Below are 13,089 nucleotides of genomic sequence, written 5' to 3'. Positions count from 1 at the left end.
ACTACGCACGGGGTGATGTGACATGCCTCCGATTTGGGATCGACGCAATCAAGGTATATTGCACGGTCAGCTGCAACTAGCAACAGAATGGCGCGCTTCTCCATCACCTTCACCAAAACTTTATCTGGCGCTTTTTGACCCCTTCAAACGCATGCTTGGGTCAGGCAGGCTTGGAAATCATGACTCGTACCTTTCAAGATCAGGGTGCGCTATAATCTTGGGTCTCCATGGTCAACAGTTGTGCGGCAGAAGAAGTCGCAGTCGTTATTGGGCTCCTGTTGGTTATACGACCGTATCTCAGCCCCTTGGCGCCGCGAGGGGCGGCATATATAAAACTTGCACGGACGCACCATGCAGCGTACATGGATAGACATACTGATGGCATCAGGAACACTGCTTTGAACACGATTGTCACGTCCTAGCAATGAAGAACCGCAAAGACCAGGCGATAGGGCACCTGTAATTGCAGATGGAAAATACTGGCTGTTGTTACAAAGAAGATGATAGATAGTGTTTAAACATTCCAGTAGACGATTCTATCGCCTTCGCCCCCCCGCTCCACCGCCCATCACAACAAGTTTATTACCCCTCTTGTTCTTGTTCCCGTGTCCAGCTGCGCTTCGCTGCTCAAGTTCGTGCCAAGCTGCATCTATCTCCCACTCGTCCCCGATCTCCTGACTCGCACTGCGATTGTTCGTGTTCGAACGTCCAACATCTGCACCCGATGCGGAGTGTGCAGCAGACGCAAAGCTCCTCGAACCCCAGGCACCAGTAATCTGGGGAGCGGGAGACTCACGATTCACTATCCCCTCGACTTCCACAGGATAAGCGATGGAGTCGAGAGGCACAGAAACAACAGACTCGCTCCACGGCGCAATAAATTTATCCCTTTCGCGTTCTTCTGCACGTGCGCGTGCGCGGTCGTCCTTCCTACCTTTCTCCTTCCTTCTCGACTTACGGAGTTTGATCGCCCCTTCAAAATTCTTGAGACCCTCGTGACCCACAACTCCCTCTAAGTCCGCCTCGATGAAAACGACGTCTGCGCCTTCTGGTGTGTGTGCGAGGTACTTGCACCTCTTACGCAGGTCGTCGTTGACAGTACCTTCAGTGGCAGATTCTATACAGATCGTAATTGTGTCCGGGAATGAGGCATAACTGTTAAAGTGCGAGAAGAGGATCTTGATGTCGAGAGGATGTAAAAAGATGGGCAGGCCAGACGCTGCCTGGTAGTAGTAGTAGGTCTGCGTAGACGGGGGAGGAGGGTTAATATTACGGCGTTGTCTGTGATTGCGATTATTAGAAGAGGTGTTGGTAGGGAGAGTTGGAATGGGAGCTGATGGCGGCGTCGACTTGGGCGTGGCAGGGATCGATAGAAGGGTACGCGGAGATACAAAAAAACCGGAGCTTGGATGCATGGCGAGAAATGCTTCTGGTGCCTCGGAGAATGCAGCTCCTTTCGTCTCCCCAGCAAGCTTCCGCTCATATTCAACATTATGGCGCCGTTCGATGTCGTCGAAATCCCTGCGAGTTCTGTCAATGGCTTCCTTCAGCTGCGGCGATTCCAATGCAGCTGCCTTGGCGATCTGATGGCGAAGCTTCTGCTCAGCTGCATCAATGAACGAAATACTGAGTTCATCTCGCATGCTGGCCATCATCCGGCGTTCCACTGCGAGCGCGTCCAAATCGTTGGAAAGATCGGTGATCAGATAGTCAGGAGTAGCAAGCATGAACTTGGCATAGTCGTAAACGTCAGGGAGGAAGTGAAAAGGAGCCTGATGAGGCGGAATTAGGTCTGATGGCCAAGTGTGTGAGCGTGGTAAGGCAAGGGTTGTCAACTGAGGACGTTGCATCAATCGCATCCGCATTGTAGATCCAGCTCGAGTAGCCCCATGATCCGAAAGTTGTGTGGAATGTGAGGAACCACTGGCGACAGCATGCTCTCGCTCGTCCTCTTGAAACCGAGGTCCATCATACCACTTGACACTCTTCAGCTGTTTCTCGTTGACAGTGTCGAAGCAGACCGGACATCGCGCCCACTTGAGATTATCCGACATGCTCAGGTAATGTAGGATGCAAGGAAAACAATACACCTGGGAAATGATCTTCAGTCTTTCGTATACAACAGAAGGCATCTACTGACATGCCCGCATTTTGTCATTCGCGGAGCAGTTGGAGGAGACAAACAGATGGGACAAGTCTTAATCCCCTCCTCCTGTATGGTATGCCCTCCACCAGTAGCAGCAGATGCCAAAGCTGACGACCGTGGCATGATGACCTGCAATATATCGTGCCATTGGAAAAAGCTATAATCAACAGTAAGGTGTGAGCGGTCCAGATACATATGGGAAGCCTCACATGTCTGGATCCGCAAAATGCACTGTATAGTCACCGCTTGGGTTCATAACAAACCGGTACTGCGCATTCACGAACCCTGTGGCATGTAAGGACTAGCGTCAGATAATACAGATGACGACACTCACTCTCCTTGTTCCACACGGCTGAATGGACAGCCTTCTTACTCCTCCTAGGCAAACTCTGAGGTTGAATCTGTCTAGGGGGAAGTGTGAAGTTCAAGAGATGGTTCAAGGACTGATTTGAGGACATCTTCGCTGGTCGCTTGGGGGTGGTTGCCTGTGCTCTCAGCTGGGACGTCATCGAGCAAATTTACGGGCGGAAATAAACTGAGTAGAATTAATGGATGTGACTGGATTTCTCGTGGGGTTCTTCCCTACCAGTGGGATAGAGACCACCACGATGCCGGTACTTAAGACGAAATCTGTCGGACCTTATGACTCCCAATACTACCAGTGTCACGTGTCGGTACCGTAGCATTCTTCGGAATCGTTTGCAGGCAGTTACAACACCATTTCATACTATCAGGCTGGCGGCGTCATGGCAAAAGGCAAGAACCTGAACCCAGCGGATGCCTATAGTGAGTCTCCTTCTGTACCACATACAAGCCCAGTAGTGAATGGCACTGACCCTTAGGAAAGGCCCAACGAAAGAAGGAACTTAAAAAGGCGAGCACAGTAACACACTGAACAATCATATTTGAACTAAACGCACATTTTGGAATTACTATTACTGTAGTAGAACAAGGCAGGGAGGTCCAAAGCTCGTGACTTCGCTCTAGTCAAGAAGGACACAAGAGGTTGGTCTACCCTATCATCTACAGTATTCGACTCACTGCTACTTTTTTAGATATCCAGGATGAAATCGAGAAGCTTGAGGGAGTGGCAGACCCCTCTGCTACAGAGAAATATCGCCTCGCGGAACTCAAGGCAGACCTAAATAAAATCATGGCTAAGAAAGAAGAATACGTCCAAGAGCATCCTGAACAACGCAAACTTGTCTATCGAGCTCGTAGAGAGAAGGATGAAGCCAACAAAGAGGAACCAGTTGTCGAGCAGAAGCGGAATGTTTTCAACAAGCACGGTCTGCCTCGGCATCCTGAACGAAGCATCTACTATGATGCTGTCATGAATCCCTATGGTGTACCCCCTCCAGGAATGCCTTACATGGAGAGACGTAAGTTATACATGTGTGAATTGATTCTGATTCTGATATTCTCATGTAGCTCTGAGGCCTGACGAGATAGCCAGTGATGACGAGGTCGACGCGGGTTAGCAAATCCTGTTAATTTAGTCATATTGATCTCTTGCTCAATTAAATATCTAGATGATGACGTCGTTATGCCTGAAGGTCCCCCTCCAACCGGTAGCAACGATGACATTATTGACAGCGATGATGACATTCCGATGCCGGAAGGGCCTCCACCAAGCAATCTTCGTGCGTTCCATCATTTACTTTAATGTCCATTAGTTCCTCAGGTCAATCTCATAGAACCACCACTGCCGCCAAGCAGTCCCTTTAGCGGCGCTCCGTTTCCACCTCCACCTCCACCACTTCCTCCATCTGTTAATTCTGTTCAGGGTCCCCCGCCTTTTCCGCCGTCTTATCCATACCCACCCTCAGGGTCTGGACATGCTTCTCCTCCCGGCTTCCCGCTCAGTATCTCACCATATCCCCCTGCGTCCGCGTTCATGCAACCCCATATGCCCCCCCCGCCTCCTGGGTTTTTCCCTCGTGTACAGTCAGCTTCGTCTATGCAAGATCCACTTTCTTCCATCCCCCATCAAACGTACCAAGCACATCGTGTCAACCGCCTGACGCCCCATCCATCACTTCCGCTCAAACCTTCGTCAGTCCCTGGGGCTTCTCCCGTAGGGATTGCTAGTAATAATACAACTGCAGCTACGGTTTCAGCCGAACCGCAGTTACGAGACTTGAAGAAGGAGGCTACGGCGTTCGTTCCGACATCCCTGAAGCGGAGAAAACCTGCTGCTGGGATGGTATCATCCAAGGTCAACGCAGCTCCTTCTCTTGGCGGAGGGTCAGAATCTTCAGAACCAGCACCTGCTTCGCGACCAGATCTTGTGAGCTCATTGATGGATAAATTCGGACCGGTACCTGTGATCCCAACAGCCCCGCCGAATGACAAAGGTTCTGCGAGGGGCATGCAGTCCAATACTGGGAAGAAGGATGATTATCAGAAATTTGTGGCGGAAATGGGTGACATTTTAGGTACATAGTTCGAAGTCATGAGGCATTCAGCCGCTTGCACGCTGTGATGTCATTAATGTAAACTCGGAAGTGACAATGCAGTTTGCTCTGTCGGGCAAGATTGTTTCCTCCATCTTCCTCTTGGAAAAGTTTACAGACAACGATACAAAGATGGGATGCAGTTGTTCGACCCTCATAGACAACGTTATTGAGAGGTGAGATATGAGCTACATACAGGAGAGCAAAGAGCAGAAAACACGAAAACACGCAAGATGTTGGCAAATGATAGCTAAGTAGCTCTAAGAAAATTGAACGTTCCACATTCACGGCGTCTCCTTCCAATTGCCGTCTAACAGTCGAATGCCTCTACGAGTCAGGCGACGGCTCCATTCCCTCATCTCACCCTGTATACCAGCCTCCTGAGCACGGGAATTCACTCCATGCCTCAGCCAGCGCACGTCACGCATACGTATAACTTTTAGGGAAGGAAGAAAAGGGAGGAGTCTCTCCAAAGTGGCCCAGAAGTCACTGCTAGGTCGGGGAAGTGACAAAATCTGGAGGGGAAGAGTAGGAGGGGACGATGCACCGGATGTCAATGGTGTTTTGAATGAGATTGTAAGTGCAGGTAACGGATATTCGAGAGAGAGGTGCATCAGATTTGGGGATGTGTAGAGTAAAGTAGTGGGTGATGAATGATAGCGCGTCGGCCAAGATTTCGGAGTAAAGAGGAAAATGGTTTGAAGGTGCTGCCCGTGCGTCTCAAGAAAGGGGGACGAGAGTGATGCCGGAAAGGGAATGTCATCATACGGAGTAAGTGACAGTGTCTGTAAACACGGTAGGGGAGAGTGTAACAGAGCAAGCATCAACGAAGAGGAAGGCATAGATAAAAGAGTAAGCCTTCGCAGGTGGGGTAAATAAAGCGGGGCAGCTATAGGTGATGCCTTGAGACCTTCGGTGCTGTCGAAATGTGACTCGAGATCGGTGTCGTCCAAACCAATCCCGATGACCTCCAGCTGCTCTAGGTTTACGCATACCCGCAGCAACTGAACAAAGGGATCTTCATCAATTGCTACCGTGGAATATATCAAGGGATCGTAATAAATTCCGCCCATGGTACGAAGGTTAAAGCAGCCATCTCTATGTGTCAGAGACGCAAGTGCGCGACGGCTCAGGAGAAATCCAGAACACAAAGTCAACTGTGTCAGGGACGGCAGCAGTGGAAAAAGCTGCGTTAAAAGTGTGTTGACCGCATAGTACACCGAGGAATTGAGCGCTGCAAGAAGCTCCGAAAGATCAAGCACCTGCACCCAACGACCGGGGGTAGAGTGCGGGATTCTCCGGATAGAATCCCACATTCGGTCTGCAGAGTGAAGATGTGCAGTAAACTTCTCCAAAGAATTCACAGAGTGCAATCGTACACAGGAATATAAGAGCGGAATTGCAACCTCCTACCGTGAAGAGTTTGTGTCAGTATGGTGATACAGAGTACATGGAAACAGTCATGCGCAACTACGTTCCGTCCTCCGCCTGCTTCCGTGTACGTAAACGCATTGAAAGACCAAGTTACTCGCCTTGAAACCCTTGCATACTAGCATCAATGATGAACACGAGCGCAGTACATTTTTGTGCGAAATATGCGATTGGGCATCTTGATCGTCCTCAAAGACAGCCTGCACAAAAATATGTGACCATATTTCTGAAGGAAGAGGTTTTAGAGGGGGTCGATGAGGTAAAAGAGGGAGGAGGAGAAGGCGTCCTGGATAACGAGCAAGCGGCCTTGGATAAAGCAGAACCTCGCCCATAAAACAGTTTCAGCACTAACTATTGCAGCCAAGAAAGCTGAAAGTCTGTGTGCACTCTTGCGAAATGTCGATCCCATATGGCTATATCAATGATCACGTGACCTCGACGCGGTGCCGAGTCGCGTTCAATCACTGTCAGTTCTCTTCTCTGCTCCTGTATATTCTATAACAACCTAATAGTCTCGCAGGCCGAGAACACACATTATATATATCTCTTTGAAGTCCATTCTAGCCCGAACTGCAATAACGACCGTTATGGTCTTCCTTCCGCCCAATATCATCTTCCCGGTTATCGCTTTGGCTGTCCTGAAAGCACTGTGCATCTCTGCCCGCCCAGTTTCAGAGGTATGTCATGTATTACTACTACCCTCCTTATACTCGTATAAACCGTGGCAACTGTGTTAGAATTCTTCGAATCCCGCGTATGCGCGACGCTACTCTGAGCATGTCCCCCCGATAGGCTCGGATACCTTCAATGCTGGGACCCTCTCCCATCCCGCCACCATCGCGGTTGATCCCTTAGAAGTAATGTTGGATGCATCGGGGCTTGGGTCACTTGATGGACATAATTCCAGTGATACAGACGAGGGAGAAGGACCACTAGACAAACTTGCCACGGGCCCTGTAGGTCAGAAAATTAGATGAATGTGAGTCGCTCATTTTCGCATAACCAATCAATTCTTATCCGATCCCTTCTAGAAACCGAGAATTCCAGGGTGTACCCAATCTCCCCTAGGCATACCATAGACGGACATTTCTTCTATACTATGGTATTCTGAGCATCTTCTTGTCCTCATCTGCGTCAGGCGCCCAAACGCTTGCACACCAAGATGTGAGTCGGTGTCACAATGATCGAAGCGGTTGTTTTGGAATGCGAGTCAGGCATGTGAGGCAAGCTGTTATGCTAGTGCGCGCTATATGCGTCCCCTCAAGTCCTAGATCACGGCTACGTGGGTTTAAACTACCAACAGACAGCATCGCAGGAAGTGGGATGTTCGTTCGGCACTGCTTGTAGCGAGGAGACCTTCGGAGGACGTTTTAGGGAGAGCAGTGTGCACAGAGACAGGAGGCCTTGCAAGCCCCGTTTCAAACGATACTAGTAGCTCAGCAAAGATACTAATTAACGCTATTGGCAGCCGCGCGACTTCAACATATTGATCCCACTGGCACTATACTAGATCCCATAAGATTGCTCGACGGCTCCCTCATCATTGCCGCCTCGGGACTCCGGCTGGCAGTATTTCTTCGAAAGGAGTCAAGCAAGGGCAACAGTGTGGAGAAAAAAGCACGAGCGACTTCGAGTTGCCCTGTAACAGTGCAGCGGATCGTACATACTTTGTATGTATGCCGGAGTCAGCACTGAGCACTACCTTAACGTTGCAACCTGGGTCATCATACTTCTGATGCTTCGCAACCGAACCACGGCGTTTGTTGAGATGGGTTGACCGATGGATAAGTTCAACAAGTTCGTCGAGAAATGATGCTCTGGAGACCAGCCCATCGCAAACGCCGCATTCCAGAAGTGCTGCTGATAACTCGCCTGTGAAGTCTACCGAATCCTCTGTAAGTAACCGGTGCTGGTTGTATGATAGCATTTTGGGCACGAGTTACTTAGTTTCTGACATCGTGAACAAGTTGATGGCCACTAGGTACGCTTATAACGCAGTATAAACAGAGCTCGAATTCTAACTGGTTGGCATGGGCCCTATGGGGCCCGGACAATCCAGGGCAAGGGGTACGCGCCAGCCTCCAAATTTGGACTGCAAACGACCACATGAGAGAGATGCAAGTATGTAAAGAAGGGAAGGCACACGGTAGACTCGAATAATTCATACTCGCAAGAAATATACTAGCCAAGCGAGACCACGCAAACCTCCGAAAATCCTTGATGCAGTTTATCACTGCGGAGTAACCCCCTCGGGGATGTGACGTGGGTGAGTCCAAAAGGATTCTGCACTTTTCACATGGAGATGACATTTCGGCACACTCGATAGCACGGGGAACAAGAACAGATTTTGAATTGAAAAATATCTCCGGCGCGTTAGTCGGAGATAGGTGGGAGAGGAAGAAGTCAAAGGGTTATAGTACAAAAGAAATAAAAACATAACGACTGCAGCTATGAATACACAGTTGTCTAAAAGTGTCTTCGGTGGCTGACAAGCATGTGAGTAAAATCATAAAGACTCTAGCTATGAATACACAGTTGTCGAGAGGCGTCTTCGGTGGCTGACAAGCATGTGAGTAAAATCATAAAGCAACTCATTGACTGGCACTTACGATCAGGCGCTTGGTGAAGGGGTGCAGGAATGCATGTCACCAGTGGCATATTCAATCAAGCAGCCTCTGGAATTCATGCTTTGCGTGAAATCCGTGAAGAGAGGATCGGGGATTATATCTCCCCAATCGCCATAAAGAATTATGCGGCGCAGTGCTGGAAACGATGATCTGGAGAGGAAGGCGAGGTGTCGCTCAAGGCGCTCTTGAGAATTGGGGATCATGTCGGTAACCATGAAGCACGGGTGTGCGTGCAAAGATATGGATTGAAGCGCGCAAGGTTGGTTGAAAATTGGTGGTGGGTATGTGAAGTTAAGAAAGTAATTGAATTTTTGGACTTGAGGACAGCCAGCGAGAAAGGGAGTGATTTGATCGCTAAGCAAGAATCCAACGTGCCGTCCGAATTCAACCGTGCAGAGGCGAGCGCCAAACATCCGCCAAATGTCCTCCAGTCCGTCCTGTTCTAGCGGGAATTCTGCAACGACATGCACAAGTGAAGGTAGCTGCCATCGGCAGATCTCTTGCACGAAGATGACGTTGATGCGTCGTACACGAAGTGTCGTCAGTGCGGGGAGCACCAACGCATCGCTAGTAGATGGGGCGGAACTCCACATCTCCCCTCCTACAACAAGATACTGGAGATTGGGAGAGTAGCATAGAACATCTATGAGCGAGTTGATGCCCCCAGAGCGAGCAGCATCATTGTAGTGCCACCACTCGAGCCTCTTGAGGTTTGGGAAGGGGTGGCTGCGAGTGGGGAATTCATAGCGTACCGCGTCTGGAGGTCCTGGCATGAAGGGCCTCACCAAGGTTTCCAATCCCGGGCAAGACTGCAGAATCTGTAATGCGAGATCCGAGCTAGTGTTTGTTGCAGTACCAGTGTAAGGGTAAGGAAGTTCAAGGCGGCGGACGTGTGTTCCAAGCTGTTCACCTCCATATGTCTTCCCCAACTCCTCCGCAAGGGCAGGAGCCCCATGTCGGACCATGACATCCTCATACAGACTGCTGAGACCGAAGTCTCGCCAAAGCTTGCAGACCTGAACCACTGCATGCCTAACAGCCAAAGCACCCGCCTCTCCTTTGTTTTGCCTCTCAAAGGATGCATGGAAGGGCTCGAAGGTTGGCAAATCGAAAACTGACTGTGAGTGGGTCGCCCAGCGGATTATGGACAACCACAGCTCCGGAGGGAGCAATCGGTGGTCATATCTGGACATCCCAGCTTGACGATGAAAAGAGAAGGGTGAAGATTCCTTCTCCGATTTCGACTGCGTGGCCTCTTTGCTGGCTGTGCAGCGCTTGTCAACCCCATCCTCAGGCTGGGCGTCTACTTCTTCGACCTCCTGTTCATCGTCATCTGAATCTCCATCTTTACCCACGATCCCGAGCCTCTGTTCCACTCGTTGCAATCGATCTTGTAAATCGCCGCACTGTTTCTTCAACGCATCGTTATCATTTTTCAGGGCCTCGTTCTCGGCACACAGCACCTGAATTGATTTCTGTGATTTCTGTGACGACTCCTCCGTCGTCTTCGTGACCGTGGCATCAAGCCGATGTTTGTTCTCGCTCGCGACTGCCTGCTTTCTCGGTCGGAAGAAATTTGCCAGACGATTAGCTGGCCCTGCTGGTGTCGGGGTGGTCATCACTGGAGGGAGGATTGGACTGGGGTGACTGCTACTGCACGACTATGACTGTTCTTGGTAAAGATTGTATAGACAATGGACATGCCCTTCTCCGGTAGTCTCCGCTACGATCGCGTCTCTGACCAACAAGTGAAACCAAAGTGAGACTACATACTGATCAATTTCAATGAATGCTGTGTATATACGTACACCGCATGCATAGCTAGTACTTATAAATATACGCGGGGTGCGGTGAATATTTGAATAAGAACGTCGTCTAGAACGCAACTAGAAGATACCTAGTCTTCCCTAGACAGAGTCATTACTAGAACCTTCAGCATATGTAACTCTCACGGTTCCTGTCAAGGAATCGCACTAATGTTGGAGTGTTGCACCCGATTAACTCATGACGTGCATTACCAGTAGCGCGAAAGACAAGAACAAGCAGCATATCGATTGAGTATCGATCAGATAAGCAACGTTTACATCAAGATGAGACACGCAGAGGAAAACATGATCGGAATGTGGTATCGTTGAGAGACAGTGAGGCTAGCAAATAAAAACACAAGGGAAGCGCAGCAAAGAAATGGATAATATAGCTAGAATCGCCTAACATCAAGGTCACTTCAGTGACATTACAATGAACGTAAAGCTCGTATCACGCATGTCCGTTTTCGTCAAGTATAGCATCAAGAGGGTATGAAAAACCGGCTCAGCCCATTAGATGACCTGAAGGTAATTCGATGGTGCAACTGCGACACAAGAATTAGGGTAAAGGGGACCAGCGAGCAGTACAAAAAATACGCACTTCCTATCATGCCATCTGCTTTCTTTGCTTGCCACCACTTGCCTTGCTTGTCGACAATATCAAGAATCTCACCCTTAGCGAATGAGATTTCGTTTGGATCATCCGGAGAGGCAGTGTCTGTACAAGCGATGAGCAAAAGAAAATAGCTGAAAGAGCTCTTCACTTACAAGCATACAATGCCTTTGCTTTGTAGACATATTCCTCTGGCGCGCCTCCAGGGTTGGCTTCAGGCATAGTTGGACTACCTCCACTGATACCTCCACCTGCGCCTACACCAGCGGCACCAGCACCCATCAACGGTGAGCCTGGACCCAATTTATTGTCAGGGCCACTCAGGGACACCGGGGCAGGGTTCGGTGTACTGTGGATACTGCCTGCACCAACTGCAGGTCCAAGGCTGCGGGGAGCGCCGTCCATGCTTCCACCACCGGCGAAACTATTTTGACTCCTAACACCAGGACCGGTACCCATTTTGTTGGTGCTGTCATAGGGCATGTCGTGTGAACCAATACCACCCCCAGGAGAGTAGTTGGCTGCATAGCCATTGGTGCCAATGTTGCTCGCACCGCGAGTTCTACGGCGGCGGGACGGGGGTGTGAGACCACCGGTGCCCATAGAGCTGAACAAGTAATATGCGAGAGAATCTTCTTCGGAGGTAAAGTAGATAACCCATAGAATATCCACTATTGCAAGAATAAGCCATCCCGCAGCCATAGCGTCCAGCGCTGCCACTCCAGTAAAAATGCTGTTGCTGACGATGATGACAGCCATAACGATCGCGATAGCACCGAAAACTGATATTTGCAAGCGGTGCATGGCTATTGAATCACTTGCGAGGGTGTGCAAGACGCCAAGGGTTAAGAATAATTGGAGGAATATCCCAAACCACCCAACGCCAACGGCTTGTTCATGGACTAAGGCAAAGAAAAATTAGTGAGCAAAACTATAAAAAGTAAGCCAGCTATTCTGACATTGAGCAGTTGCGATACATTGCGATATAAATGCAATGAACCATGCCAGCTATTGTGACGCGCTTAGTTGGGAGAATGAAAAATCCGAGAGTTTGAGACCTACCACTGCAAGAATTGTCGTAAACAAGAAAAGATAATGAGTTAAGATTGGTGTAAAATCTAGTCCTTCACTGCCACGAGGAGGCATGGTTTATTTGTCGAGGTCGTAGAGATTTTTTAGTGAGAAAGGTGAGTATAGAAGACTTTGAATTGCAGTACAAGAACGAAACCAACCACGTGTCCAATTACTCCCACGGTTCTATGTCCACTGGCGGTGCAGTTTATCGAATCACAGCAACTAAGTTAGCTAGGGGGGTATCTTCTACCATCGCCCTGCAGGCCTGACCAGGTGTCTCTATATAGTGATATCCCGATGAGTCAAACCGAAGTGAACCTTGTTTATATTCTACCGACATCGATGGCGTTCCGGCATTACTGACGCGCGACGACGCACGTCGCGCGCACTTGCCAGAGGACTGCCAATAATCACTGATGGTTTCCTTGGCAGATTGCACAGTGTGTAGACATCCGTGCCGTTGCATCGTTGTTTCATGACATCACAGCATATGTCTCTTCGGCCATCCTAACAGTCATCCCCGATGTTCATCGGAAAACTGTAGTCAGCATCTTTTAGCCTTCGCTTGGCGCTCTCTATCCCGGCCATTCACCCGCTGAGGTGTCACGAATTCGAAACGGTTAGAGTCATCAGCTTAGTTGCCTTCCGTAATCATATTTGATGTGCACTGGCAGAATTATTTCCTAGCTTTTCTTCAACACCACCCTCGTGCAAGCAGCACGTTCTCGTGATTCCTCAGGCTCACATTACCATAACCTTGAATGCCTCCCCATGGATATCTGGAAAATCATACTGAGGACAGCTAGTGTGATGCTGTCCAGTTTCGGAGTAATCCTGGTGTGTGTTGGAGATTTTCTGGTCGGCGGTCATGTTTATTTTTACTATGTACGCACCGGACACCAGAGTCTACTAGCCATTTGCATTCGAACACTAGTAC

General features: G+C 49.5%; 6 protein-coding genes across 6 annotated transcripts; 2 read left to right on the top strand and 4 right to left on the bottom strand.

Moving 5' to 3' along the window:
- Positions 1–536: 536 nt before the first annotated feature.
- On the bottom strand, positions 537–2,655 carry EDB91DRAFT_1047083 (uncharacterized protein; the record flags this gene model as incomplete). The annotated part of the gene is made up of 4 exons (XM_041313301.1): positions 537–2,090; positions 2,141–2,303; positions 2,356–2,431; positions 2,481–2,655. The coding sequence occupies 4 exons, from the start codon at positions 2,653–2,655 to the stop codon at positions 537–539; spliced, it is 1,968 nt and encodes a 655-aa protein (XP_041181345.1).
- Positions 2,656–2,809: 154 nt separating this feature from the next.
- Positions 2,810–4,739, top strand: EDB91DRAFT_763450 (WW domain binding protein 11-domain-containing protein). Its single transcript, XM_041328318.1, has 7 exons — positions 2,810–2,932; positions 2,989–3,020; positions 3,094–3,151; positions 3,202–3,528; positions 3,578–3,622; positions 3,679–3,789; positions 3,844–4,739. Exons 1-7 carry the CDS (start codon positions 2,893–2,895, stop codon positions 4,590–4,592), a joined length of 1,362 nt encoding a protein of 453 aa, XP_041181344.1. The 5' UTR covers positions 2,810–2,892; the 3' UTR covers positions 4,593–4,739.
- A 147-nt stretch (positions 4,740–4,886) lies between these two features.
- EDB91DRAFT_1235223 (uncharacterized protein) lies at positions 4,887–6,365 on the bottom strand (the record flags this gene model as incomplete). Its single annotated transcript, XM_041321294.1, has 2 exons — positions 4,887–6,011; positions 6,135–6,365. The coding sequence occupies 2 exons, from the start codon at positions 6,363–6,365 to the stop codon at positions 4,887–4,889; spliced, it is 1,356 nt and encodes a 451-aa protein (XP_041181343.1).
- Positions 6,366–6,620: 255 nt separating this feature from the next.
- On the top strand, positions 6,621–7,010 carry EDB91DRAFT_1244369 (uncharacterized protein; the record flags this gene model as incomplete). The annotated part of the gene is made up of 2 exons (XM_041322405.1): positions 6,621–6,710; positions 6,771–7,010. The coding sequence occupies 2 exons, from the start codon at positions 6,621–6,623 to the stop codon at positions 7,008–7,010; spliced, it is 330 nt and encodes a 109-aa protein (XP_041181342.1).
- A 1,304-nt stretch (positions 7,011–8,314) lies between these two features.
- Positions 8,315–10,447, bottom strand: EDB91DRAFT_1109491 (uncharacterized protein). Its single transcript, XM_041317629.1, has 2 exons — positions 8,643–10,447; positions 8,315–8,591 (listed from the first exon to the last, which is right to left on the bottom strand). Exon 1 carries the CDS (start codon positions 10,277–10,279, stop codon positions 8,645–8,647), a length of 1,635 nt encoding a protein of 544 aa, XP_041181341.1. The 5' UTR covers positions 10,280–10,447; the 3' UTR covers positions 8,315–8,591; positions 8,643–8,644.
- Positions 10,448–10,691: 244 nt separating this feature from the next.
- Positions 10,692–12,272, bottom strand: EDB91DRAFT_1109490 (uncharacterized protein). Its single transcript, XM_041317628.1, has 5 exons — positions 12,141–12,272; positions 12,038–12,086; positions 11,234–11,980; positions 11,067–11,183; positions 10,692–11,010 (listed from the first exon to the last, which is right to left on the bottom strand). The coding sequence occupies exons 1-5, from the start codon at positions 12,222–12,224 to the stop codon at positions 10,979–10,981; spliced, it is 1,029 nt and encodes a 342-aa protein (XP_041181340.1). The 5' UTR covers positions 12,225–12,272; the 3' UTR covers positions 10,692–10,978.
- Between the last annotated feature and the right edge of the window lie 817 nt (positions 12,273–13,089).

Source organism: Suillus paluster (genome assembly GCF_016628075.1).
Source record: "Suillus paluster strain FC165 chromosome Unknown EDB91scaffold_7, whole genome shotgun sequence".
NCBI lineage: Eukaryota > Fungi > Basidiomycota > Agaricomycetes > Boletales > Suillaceae > Suillus > Suillus paluster.
The sequence above is the reverse complement of the archived record's forward strand: the minus strand, read 5'-3'. Positions and strand labels throughout refer to the sequence as shown.

What these genes read in the sequence shown, in the direction of transcription:
- EDB91DRAFT_1109490 (XM_041317628.1), bottom strand. Translation starts at nt 12,224, where the DNA reads ATGCCTCCTCGTGGCAGTGAAGGACTAGATTTTACACCAATCTTAACT. An exon ending in TTACGACAATTCTTGCAGTG is followed by an intron (nt 12,087 to 12,140) that starts GTAGGTCTCAAA and finishes GCGTCACAATAG; the next exon opens with CTGGCATGGTTCATTGCATT. An exon ending in ATGTATCGCAACTGCTCAAT is followed by an intron (nt 11,981 to 12,037) that starts GTCAGAATAGCT and finishes TCTTTGCCTTAG; the next exon opens with TCCATGAACAAGCCGTTGGC.
- EDB91DRAFT_763450 (XM_041328318.1), top strand. Translation starts at nt 2,893, where the DNA reads ATGGCAAAAGGCAAGAACCTGAACCCAGCGGATGCCTATA. An exon ending in AGTCAAGAAGGACACAAGAG is followed by an intron (nt 3,152 to 3,201) that starts GTTGGTCTACCC and finishes CTACTTTTTTAG; the next exon opens with ATATCCAGGATGAAATCGAG. An exon ending in AATGCCTTACATGGAGAGAC is followed by an intron (nt 3,529 to 3,577) that starts GTAAGTTATACA and finishes ATTCTCATGTAG; the next exon opens with CTCTGAGGCCTGACGAGATA.
- EDB91DRAFT_1109491 (XM_041317629.1), bottom strand. Translation starts at nt 10,279, where the DNA reads ATGACCACCCCGACACCAGCAGGGCCAGCTAATCGTCTGGCAAATTTC.